This window comes from Palaemon carinicauda, chromosome 3, assembly GCF_036898095.1.
Source record: "Palaemon carinicauda isolate YSFRI2023 chromosome 3, ASM3689809v2, whole genome shotgun sequence".
In the NCBI taxonomy this organism is placed as follows: domain Eukaryota; kingdom Metazoa; phylum Arthropoda; class Malacostraca; order Decapoda; family Palaemonidae; genus Palaemon; species Palaemon carinicauda.
In genome coordinates this window covers 144,772,614-144,785,113 of record NC_090727.1, presented here as the reverse complement: position 1 = coordinate 144,785,113, position 12,500 = coordinate 144,772,614, and the positions used below count along the sequence as shown (strand labels likewise).

The 12,500-nt window shown below is 32.7% G+C and overlaps 1 protein-coding gene across 1 annotated transcript in view; it reads left to right on the top strand.

Annotated features, from left to right (window-relative positions):
- LOC137634512 (uncharacterized) overlaps positions 1-12,500 on the top strand; it is a 31,716-nt gene that overhangs the window by 17,928 nt on the left and 1,288 nt on the right. The window contains exons 3-5 of the mRNA XM_068366957.1: positions 500-578; positions 8,251-9,535; positions 11,211-11,422. Coding sequence (XP_068223058.1) covers positions 500-578; positions 8,251-9,535; positions 11,211-11,422 — 1,576 coding nt within the window. The remainder of the gene's footprint in view (positions 1-499; positions 579-8,250; positions 9,536-11,210; positions 11,423-12,500) is intronic.

Below are 12,500 nucleotides of genomic sequence, written 5' to 3'. Positions count from 1 at the left end.
CTGAATTTGGATGATGTGGAATAAACCCAGTTGCAGATAGAATAAATAAGAGGTGACTGACTAGCTAAAAAGGAGAACAGAACTTATATAAAGGAACAGAGAAAAGGGAAAGGCAGTTCTATTTAATATCCATGTGGCTAAAAGGATAGTGTTAAAATAGTGTTGACCCGTATTCAGTTATTGCTTTCCTAACCAGCTTTGTTGTCCTCATACAACATAACTGAATTAGATCGCTGGTACTAGATCTAGGATTTAGGCTTTCAGTAACAGGCGATTCCAAAAAGAATGTGAGCAAACTGAGGAAGACAAAAGGTAACTGAGGCAATTCTAAAAAATACCACGAGGTTAAAATAAAAATTATTACTCTTAATTACAATTCCTCACAAATATCAATAATGGTAGATATTAAGATACGAGATATCTCCTCTAATATGATAAAAAGATCCAAAATTAGTCCTTGAAAAATGAAATTGTATTTGGTGATTCTTTTAATTTTTAGGACATTGCCATATGACCAAAAGATTTTGAACTTTTATAAAATTTCTTTTTCCGAAATAACCAAAGACTCAAAGCTGAATGTAAGTTTCGAGCAGAGATCTCGCGATAATGGGAAAACGGAATAAAATAAAGAAATTTTAAGTAAAAAAAAAAAAAAAAAAAAAAAAAAAAAGTTGTTGTTGCAATTTGCAGGCTTTATATAACTACCTTGGCTTCTACCATTAAATAGAACACAGGATCAGATAGGGAAGGCGGTCCTCTTCCTAAGTCCAGAACGAAAGAAATCAATAAAAATGTATGAGCAGCTATTTAGATTCTGAATCACAAATTCAGGTCATATAGCCGGAGTTAGGACCTGGGAGTCTATTCATTGAAAGTTAAGATTTTTGTCAGCAAAATGGAAGAGAGAAAGGGGGGAGCGGATGTACCGGTCAAGAAATTCAAATTTTGTGATATGATGAATATATATTCCTTAAATATCAAGCCATTTAGTATCACTGCACCTTCATGGACGATTCCCCTGTTATTATTATCAAAAGCCAAGCTACAACCTTAGTTCGAAAAGCAAGATGCTATATGAACCTATCTGTTTCTTAAACAGTATTTAAACAGTCACCTAATAATCAAAGTGCTGAACCTCCTTAGCACAAACTGCACAATTCATATATATCTTGTAAAAATTCTTATATATATATATATATATATATATATATATATATATATATATATATATATATATATATATATATATATACACACACACACACACATATATATATATATATATATATATATATATATATATATATATATATATATATATATATATATATAACCCTATGAGTCTAAGAGACAGAAAAAGAGCAACACGAATACGATAGCAACCTATAGTAGAGGATATTTTAACATGTTAGAAAGATAAATGGACATAGGCAGGACATGTAATGAGAATGACAGACAATAAATGGACATTAGGAATAACAGAGCGATTCCATGGAGCTTGCAAACAAAGCAGGACTAGGAAGGAAAGACGATGGATTGGCGAGCTAAGAAAATTTGCGGATATAAACTAGCATGGAAAGACCATAAACAGTTCTGAGTGGATGGACATGTCGGAGGCCTTTGTCTTGCAGTGAAGTAGTAAAGGCTAATGATGATATACTAGCATATATATATATATATATATATATATATATATATATATATATATATATATATATATATATATATATATATTTATATCTATATATACATGTGTATCTCTCTCTCTCTCTCTCTCTCTCTCTCTCTCTCTCTCTCCTCTCTCTCTCTCTCTCTCTCTCTCTCTCTCTATATATATATATATATATATATATATATATATATATATATATATATCTATATATATATATATATTATTCATATCCATATATACATGTATGTGTGTATATATATATATACATATATATATATATATATATATATATATATATATATATATATGTTTATATTTCCTGAGTTACAACCCACGAGTGACAAAATATACTACAGCCCTTAATATATAAAAATTAAAACCGACTTAATCGCTTTAAAATATGATGTCTTCTTTACCTGAATAATTCCAGCCAGAGATTCAAGTTCATAATGAATCAGAAGAGGGGAAAGAACAAGATGAGAGGCGTGGTTTTAGAGGCGGGCTGTTTTGGGGGGAGGCGGGGAGGACCATAAAAGGGCTACTTTTCAGGCGGTCCAAATCCAGAAGCATAGCAGCAGCGCTATGGGTCACTGCAAGAAGCCCACTCCAAGATTTTGAGTTCCTGAATGTACCTCGCACTGACTCTTTTGATGGTGCCCAAGTCTTCCTAAGGACCTAAGTTATTTCATGACGTTGCTGGAGGTTTAGAACGATATATAGGTTGCGAATATGAATATCAACATTGCTGCAATCAGAATTTCTTCTGTCCTGCTTCTTCTCCAGCTCAGTGAGTTTTCAAAAACGTTTTCTTCTTGTCCAGTTTACTAATCTTAAAAAAAAGGGAAAAAAGTTTTCTTCCTCTCCAGTTCATAATTCTTTGAAAAATACTTTCTTTTCCACCTCACCGGTATTTCAAAAATTCTTTCTTCTCCTCCATTTCACTAATCTTTAAAAAAAAAATTCTGTTTCCAGTTCATCATTCTTTCCAAAAAAATTTTCTTATCCAGTTCACCAAAATTTAAAAAATGTTTTCTTCTCCAGTTCACTCATTTTTCAAAAACATTTTCTTCTTGTCCAGTTCACCAATCTCTGTAAAAGGCCTTATTCTCCTCCAGTTTAACATTCTTTCAAGAAGATTTTTTTCACCTCCAGTCCACCATTTTTTTCAAAATTATCTTCTGTTCACCATAGTTTCATAGACTTACTTCTTCCCCAGTCCATCATCTTAGTAAGATTTTTACAAAAGAAACATTTCCTTTGCTAGCTCAGTGCGTTTTCAAAAAAAAAAAAACGTCTTCCACTTTTTGACTTTTCACAAAAAATAAAAAAAATACTTTTTCTTTTTAGAGCAACTAGGTATTCACAAGATGTTACTGAATTCTTTCTACACGTCTGGCTAATTAAGTTTATTGGTAATGTGAGTTTGTGAATTGAAATATTTTTCACAACTCGAAATCTATTTGAAATTATCACTGAATTTATATTTTTTTTTGATCTGGTCTTCTAAGACTTCTAGTGATAAAGGTAAGCTTCTCTCTCTCTCTCTCTCTCTCTCTCTCTCTCTCTCTCTCTCTCTCTCTCTCTCTCTCTCTCTCTCTCTCTCTCTCTCTCTCTGTTACTTGGTTTTTCAAAGTACATAAAGCTAGTGTGGCCACATCAACTAAGAAGTTTTCTTAGAAAATAATAACTATCAGCAGTATTATTCATCGAGATTCTAGAGCATAAATCTCATTTAAACAAATCCATAGAATATATGAAAAAAATAAATAAAAAGGGAGTAAAAATCAAAACATTGTTACCATTAAAATTGCATTTCAACCCTGCTTTATTCCTTTCCAAAGCGGCCAACACCAACTCGGTGAAGGTCTTGGAATTGCAGAAGGACGGCATTGCTACGATACGATCCGAGGGTGTCTACGCAGGAGGTCTGTCTCGGGACCACCACATCTACTCCCTGACCCTGTGCATCAGGTTCAAGATTTACTACCTCCACACGCGAGCCAACCTCTTCCGCCTGAGAGATCCCAAAACTGCCAGGCCTTCTATGCTTGCTGGAGGTGAGAGAGGTGTCAATCTGGATTTTCTTACTTACTAAATTTGATGCGAATTGACAACTCTTGAATTTTAAGCAAACTTAAGGAGACGTACCTTACATATTATCAAGAAAACTTGCATTACATCAAGGTTTATGGACCTTACCTTACATATCCTTAACGAGACACTCATGGAGACATACCTTGCGTATCGCTATGAAGATGTGCCTTAAGATATCCCTTCGTACCCTTAAATACATACATACCCTATGTACTTCAGGAGAAATACCATACCTCACATAACCTTTATAGGACATACCTCACGTATCCTTAATAAAACATAGCTCACGTATCCCTAAGGAGGCAAAATTTAAATACCCATTGACACCGACGTATTTCTCCTAAGCTTGCAATACTGCCACTAACTTGCAATCTTCATATATTAACATATCAAAAAATAATATGTTGAAATCAATAAGATAATCTTAAAATTCACTGATATTAGAGGCTGCATATTGAGGTTTAACTAGAAATTGTTTATTAATTTTCAAACACTTGCATTATCTTGATATGACAAACAAAAGATAGTTTAACAGCTTTCTTTTATGCATAGTTTCTTAATAACTTGAAAGGACGAAAATACGTTCAGTTCAACACGATAATGTCCTACTTAAATTTTTAATTGTACATTTATAAATATCGCTTAAAGATACGCAAATGTATATTTTTCCCTGACTAGAGGTTTTTTTTTTTCTTAGTAATAAGACACACAAGTATAAATTCGCAAAAAAAGCTTTTCCATGTTCTCCACTAAAATTCAAAAGATTAGTATAGTATTGTTCATGCACTTATTGGTTAAAAAAGTTCGAATTGCAGGGTTTACGTCATTGGCCTCGAATGACATTTTGGATAGAACCGCAAGCAAAAGGCAATAGGATCATTTTACCTCAAGATAACTCTAATCACCCATAACCAAAATTACACTAAGGTGCCGGGTCCCAACATGATCAGAGGGCTTGGACAACCTGAACCAGACACACCCCATGACCCATACCGCCAGTAGTCTGAAGTTTTACCAAATTTTGACCATGAAACAATCCGGTTGAAGAAATATTTTGTTTTTCTACTTGATCATCATATAACGAAGAAAATGAGCAAAATATTAAATAGAAAATGTTAATCTTAATAACAGAAGTTGCCATGACAAATATTGAAGTTCCACATGGAAATCTTAGTAGGGAGATGAATTTAAAGGCGCATATATCCAAGTGTAGAATCCTTCTTTATAAAATTTAAAAGGACGTCTTTTCCTTTCAAGATATTCTTACTTTTCATATTTCACTACATTGTTTGTTTTTTTACCTGTCTTTTAATGATTACAATGTACTTTGTTTATACCATATTTGTTTGTTTGTATTACACTTTTACGCTTACTTTGTACTTCTTTAATTCATATCTTATAGCAAATGGTAATGCCATTATTATTTATTGCACGCCACACACCTCATTTTCACATCTATAAATTCATCCCCTTGAGGTTACCAAAATAATGAGAACAATATGAATCATCCCTATTTTGCTAATCATGTTTTTGAAGAAATGAGTTCAGAATTGAAAATTTTTTGTTATTAACATAGAGACTTATCTCTATAATTCTGTCAAAGACTTGCTATATACACTCTCTAATTTCAAGCCCGGATAAATGAAAACATTTAGTGATATGGTTGGAAGCCCGTCTCATAAAATACCAGCCATTTCTTATACTTTCATGAAACCCACTAATTACAACATAAAACGCGCCCAGAAACAAGGTGATCCCCATGTATCTACGTAACCACAATAACCTTTTAAAACAGCAGCCATTTCCTAAACTTGCTCGAAACATCAGTAATTACAAGATAAAAGCCGTCACAATAAAGTTCGGGAATAAGATGGTTTGGTAATACACGGAGAATGCATGTCTGTTTGTGTGCAATCATAGCCTCTGTACCATGGTCTTCCACTGTCTTGGGTTAGAGTTCTGCTTGAGGTTACACCCAGGCACACTATTCTATCTTATTTTTCTTCCGCTTTTTTCTTTAATTTTTTATAGTTTATAGAAGAAAGATATATCTTGATGTTGTTACTGTTCTTAAAATATTCTATTTTAAATTTTTATTACTTTCATAGGTTTATTTATTCCCCTTTTTCCTTTCTTCACTGGACTATTTTCCATGTTGGAGGCCTGGGCGTATATCATCTTGCTTTTCCAACCAAGGTTGTAGCTTAGCTAAGATTAATAATAACAATAACCACATTAATCTTCTATGTTTTACATTTATAATCTCTATAAAACAAATGATTTTGCAAGCAAATGACCTACAATAATTTCGTCCTGTTTTCTCTCCACCTAAACAGAGATTTGGGTCGACAAGATCCGATTCGTGTACTCGCATACATGGAATTTCATGCCCCTTAAAGATAAAGATTATCTTTGGGCATTCAGGTATGGAAAGAACGAGCTATGTTGTTGTTATACTTTAAGTTACCTTTATTCCTCATGGGGCTCTTGTTGAATAAGAAGCTCAGAATTAGATCATCTTGACGGTGGTTCTTTAACAGCAAAGATTTCGATTGCGAATAAAATAAACTTTAATATATAATTTGGTGACTAAAAGCTTGAGTTGATTGATTTGAAATAAAAAAATGCTTTTCAATATAAGATTAATACCACTGTCAAAGATGTTTCATGCATAGGATTAAATATTAGGACTTTATAACACATTCTATTTTATATCTCCCTCTCTCTGCACTATTCGAAGGCAAACATAATGACGTTAATTATATTTATTTATTATACCAGAAATATATATATTAGTGATCATTCTTCCTTTAAAACTAGATGGTACCACGTTTGCTACACGTACGAAAACACAACGGGCCGGATGGAGTCCTTCATTAACGGGGTCAAAATGCACGAGTCCTACTATCTCGTCGGGAGGCCCGTTTTCGGTGATGACGCCATCGCCGGTAACGGGGAAGTGGCGGAGGAAAGCTTCAGCGGACTCTTGACTCAGGTAAAGAAAGTGTCTCGGATGAGGTGAGGCATACAGATGTGGTGTTCCGAATGGAAGACAACTTGTAGGGAAAGAATTTTGGAGGATATATATATATATATATATATATATATATATATATATATATATATATATATATATATATATATATATATATATACATATATATATACATATATATATATATATATATATATATATATATATATATATATAATATATACTGTATATATAGAAAAAATAGCAAAGGGGATTTAGAAAAGTGATCTAGATTAAAGGAAGCGGATATGTTAATACGTTTTTGAAGAAATTGTTACCCTATGTGACAAGTTTTGGGTGATGTATATCTTGAAAGAAATTGTTTTTCGGAATAACTTTTATTTAGTGAAGGAAGGAAGGAAAACTCACAAGCATAAGGTGTTAAATTAAATGATTCTATTAGTTGAAGAGTTCGACAACAACGAAAAAATAAAAATAAATAAATTGTGACTTAGGGCTATTAGTTTATGAGCTCTGTATATATATATATATATATATATATATATATATATATATATATATATATATATACATATATATATATATATATATATATATATGTATATATATATATATATATATATATATATATATATATATATATATATATATATATATATATATAAAACTCGCTGGTGAAGAGTTTATTACGAAATGATACTCACAGATGAAGAATATAACTTAACATATAAAGCGTTTTGTGGTAAAATTAAACTCCCAATTAAATCATGGATAAGAAGAGTCGTATAATTCAAAATTTGGATGAAATGAAACCTTTTAATATCTTAAGGAAATGAAATTAATGACAAAAAAAAAAAGTCTGTCAAAAGAAAAATTATAAGTACATTTCTGTATAGCTTTATCTTCTCTCAGTTGTCTTTATTTCAAAGAATGTTTTCAATATGTTATTGAATAAACATGGAGAGGAATATCAAAGAGAGGCTTTTCCCCGTTTGATTAATTGTTTTTCTTACACACATATACATAATATTATCCACTTCCGTATAGATAAATAGAATGCAATATATAAACACACACACACACACACACATATATATATATATATACATATATATACTGTATATATATATATATATATATATATATATATATATATATATATATATATATATATATATATATATATATATTATATATGTGTGAGTGTGTGTGTGTATATATATACACATACAGGAATACAGGCCAAATTATAAATCTAGAGGGAAAAGTCTTTAATTATTTTACGTCGCTAAAGTTATTTTTAAAAACAGTAAATTCCGAGCTTTTAACACCTAGAGACTGGCTTAACTATAATGTAAGAAATGATAATAATAACGCTGAAAGAAATTAGAAACATCAAACAATCTTTTATTTTTTTTCACACATCCAAAATTAGCTCTAACTTGGACAATTTATAGAAGCTAACAACTGTTACCTTCTTTTCTGATAGATCAACGTCTGGGACCGGGTCCTTTCCGAAGAAACTATACAAAAGATATCGAACTGTGAAATCGACCTCCAGGGCAACTACATTGCTTGGGATGCCGAATGGATCGTCAATAACGGAACACTTCTCGACATGCCTTTGCAAACGTTTTGTCAAGAGAAAATCTCGACGTCTTACTTTTTTTGGCCTAAGGTTCCAGAACCGACGGCGCTTTACCTCTGCGAAGCCCTGGGCACCCACAGCCCAATGGCGAGGAACCAACAAGAGGTCGATGTCTTGTTCAACGCCCAAAATGCGACGTGGCCCAAATCGGAGATGTGCATCAAATACTGGAGTAATTTGTTCGACAAAAGAGTGGAAAACGTTTGGGTCAGAGACTACGATAACAAAATCATCGAGGACATCTATTGGGCGCCGGATGAACCAAATGGCAACCGATACGAAAATTGCCTCTTCGTGAAAAGAGGAGGAATGTTCGACGACGATTGCTCTTGGCCCAAGTGCGTCGTGTGTCCTTTCGACGAACCCCGGAGGTTCTCCTTCAGGGGCACCTGCGAGAAGGAACTGCGCCACGTGTACTTCGTGGCCTATCAAGAGTCCTACGGAGGACTCGTCTTCAAGGGATACGGCTCTTACGAAATCAGGCAGGAAAATGGGACTTGGTATTACGCGGATACTGTAGAACGTGAAATCCTAGCCGTCATGGTACCGAATCCAATCAACTACCCAATGGGACGCAGATCGTGGAGAGTCGAGAAGAACATTTGCAACCTGAAACGAGGGGAAGTGAAAACCCTTCTGCTCACGCCCTGCAGGGACGATCAATACTCCTGCGACGACGCCACCTGCATTCCTCTGCATTACAGGTGTGACCTCAAATACGACTGCAGGGATCTGAGCGACGAACTGAACTGTAACCTCATCGCTTTTCCAGACGATTACCAAAAGCGACTTCCCCCGAGGGTCCCGAGGGTAGAGAACGCCATCGTAGAAATCATCCTCAACGTTATTATCAAATCCATCAGCATCTTCACGGTGGACATGTCCATGCAGCTGTCCTACGAATTAGGGATGGAGTGGCTTGACGGACGTCTGGAGTACTTGAACCTAAAGGCAAACAAAAGCCTCAATGCCCCGAAAGTGGACACGATGATGAAGCTGTGGTCACCCATCGTCAGACGCCTCAACACTGATACAATCGACGAGAATCTGCTTTCGGAAGATGCTTTGGCCTCCATCCAGAGGCTGCAGACGCCGGTTAGAAGAGATGATTCCGTGGCGGCAGAGGGTAGGTCATTTATCTACTGTATATAGCCAGCTAACTATTTTTAGAAAAATTATTATCTATAATTTTGCTATAATTCTAACCCTTTATATATGCCTAACTATCGCAAATTAGGCCAACATGCATATAAATTAGCTGACTTTCATCCCAAATTCTACTTACTAACTAGTTATATAAATATACACACACACACACACATATATATATATATATATATATATATATATATATATATATATATATATATATAAAATGTAAGTATGTATAATATATATACATATATATTGTCTATATATATATATATATATATATATATATATATATATATATATATATATATATATATAAAATGTAAGTATGTATAATATATATACATATATATTGTCTATATATATATATATATATATATATATATATATATATATATATATATATATATATATATATATATATATACATATATGTATACATATACAGTACATATATATAATGTTAAACATGTAAGGTAGGGCTAATTCTGAGCGATATTTGCACCGAGTCAAATTACGAGGTCTGATTCCTTCATTATATCTCCTTTCAAATGAAGTTACAGAGGCTAAGTAACTAAACAAAAGCACTAACATAGCTATCCTATCAACTAGGACAAACACTAGCGTAGCCAGAAGTAACTAGAGAATACATCAGCTAAGGAAGTCCAACTAAAAGAAAAATTATAACAGTCCATTCGATTCTACTTAGGTTGGTTATAGATACTTTGGATTAGTCACTCACCCAACAGTGACGAAATTGACTTAAGGCAAGAATTATTACTATTTCATTACGCGGCAATGAGTCACAATGAGACCAGCTAGTAAATGGAGGGACTTAGCTAGTGTTTTTTTAGCAAATCCAAACACGGTAAAGAGAAAAGGAAGTAACTAGCTGTAAGAACCCAGTTGGCTTAACTGCATTTCATTAAAAAAAACCTGAATATATATATATATATATATATATATATATATATATATATATATATATATATATATGTGTGTGTGTGTGTGTGTGTGTGTGTGTGTGTGTGAGGATGCTTTACGTTGTGAAAGGGTTTGTGATTTGCCATGATTAGCAAACCTGTACCAGTCAGGGCCACTAATACCGAGTTGGTTTGCTGTGAGTGATCAGACGAAAATCTACCATCATTACCAATTCACAGTGACCGGCTTGGTGATGAAAACTGGCAAAACACTAGACATGCAAAGGGACATATCTGACCTCTTTGTCCTGCAGTGGATTGGGAATGGCTGCATTTGTTGTTGCTGTTGTTATTATTATTATTATTATTATTATTATTATTATTATTATTATTATTATTATTATTATTATTACTCGCTAAGCTACAACCCTAGTTGGAAAAGTAGGTTGGTATAAGCCCAAGGGCTCCAACAGGGAGAATAACCCACTGAGGAAAGGAAATAAAGAAAAACTACAAGAAGTTTAAGAACAATAACAACATTAAAATAAATATTTCATATATAAACGATAAAAACTTGAAAATAACAAGAGGAATAGTTGTTGCTATTTGTGTGTATGTGTGTGTGTGTATGTGTTAGTGTGTGTGCACGCGCGCGTGCGTGCAGGTTTGTGAATGTTTAGTAATGCACATTATCCTATTTTTCAAGAAACTCCCAACTATTTTCAGTGGACGTTTATTCTGGCCAGGAGAATCCCCTAACCATGATCAGGAAATACAGCACCGTCTACACCTGCAACTTCGACCTGACCCTGTACCCGTTCGACCTGCAATACTGTGACATGCACCTGCAAATTGTCTCGGGGCAGGTGTCCTTTCTTGGGGTCAGTGATAACTCCAGCGTCACTTACCTGGGAAGCAAAGTTCTCAACGAGTACGAGGTATGAGAGGGATTTTCAGTCTTAGCCTTTGAGTATCAATGCTAACTAAAAAATGAATAATAATAATAACAACAATAATAATAATAGCAATAATAATAATAATAATGAAAATAATAATAATTATTATTATTATAATAGTAGTAGTAGTAGTAGTAGTAGTAGTAGTAGTAGTAGTAGTAGTAGTAGTAGTAGTAGTAGTAATAATAATAATAATAAAGTTCGAACATGCAGCGAATGTTTTAATAATAATAATAATAATAATAATAATAATAATAATAATAATAAAGTTCAAACTTGCACCAAATGGTTTAATAATAATAATAATAATAATAATAATAATAATAATAATAATAATAATAATAATTATAATAATAATAATAATAATAATAATAATAATAATAATAATAATAATAATAAAGTTCAAACTTGCAGCCAATGTTTTTGTGTTAAACAGGCTGACATGATTCTCCCTTCATATTTTATGTATGACATATCTGTTTTAACGTTGTTACTGATCGTTAAATATTTTAAATTCTTTATCAATTACTTTTTATGTAGCTTATTCATTTCCTTATTTCCTTTCATCACTGGACAATTTTTCCATCTTGGAGCCCTTAGGCTTATATCATGCTCCTTTTCCAACAAGACCTTTAGCTTAGCTGGTAATAATAATAATAATAATAATAATAATAATAATAATAATAATAATAATAATAATAATAATAATAATAATAATAATCGTGATTATGCATTGCCCTTGAAACAAACGCCAAAGTAAACCTAAATTAGCATCAATTAACAAATGTAAGTTTCTTCATAAGAATCCTGTTGTGAAGTGTAACTATTACTTCATTGAATGAACACAAATTAATTTACTTTATACACGTCATTAAAAGATATGTGAAAAACTTCAGTCAATTGAAATGGAGAAAAATGCTTATAAATACGAATTCTGTAAGGAATAGAAAAACTGCCCCCCCCCCCCTTTTTTTTTGTAAGAAATTTCATTTTCAATTCCAAAATTATTGTAGTATACTTGCTATTAAGCGTGAAGTAGGAGATGATGAATGGAGAAGTA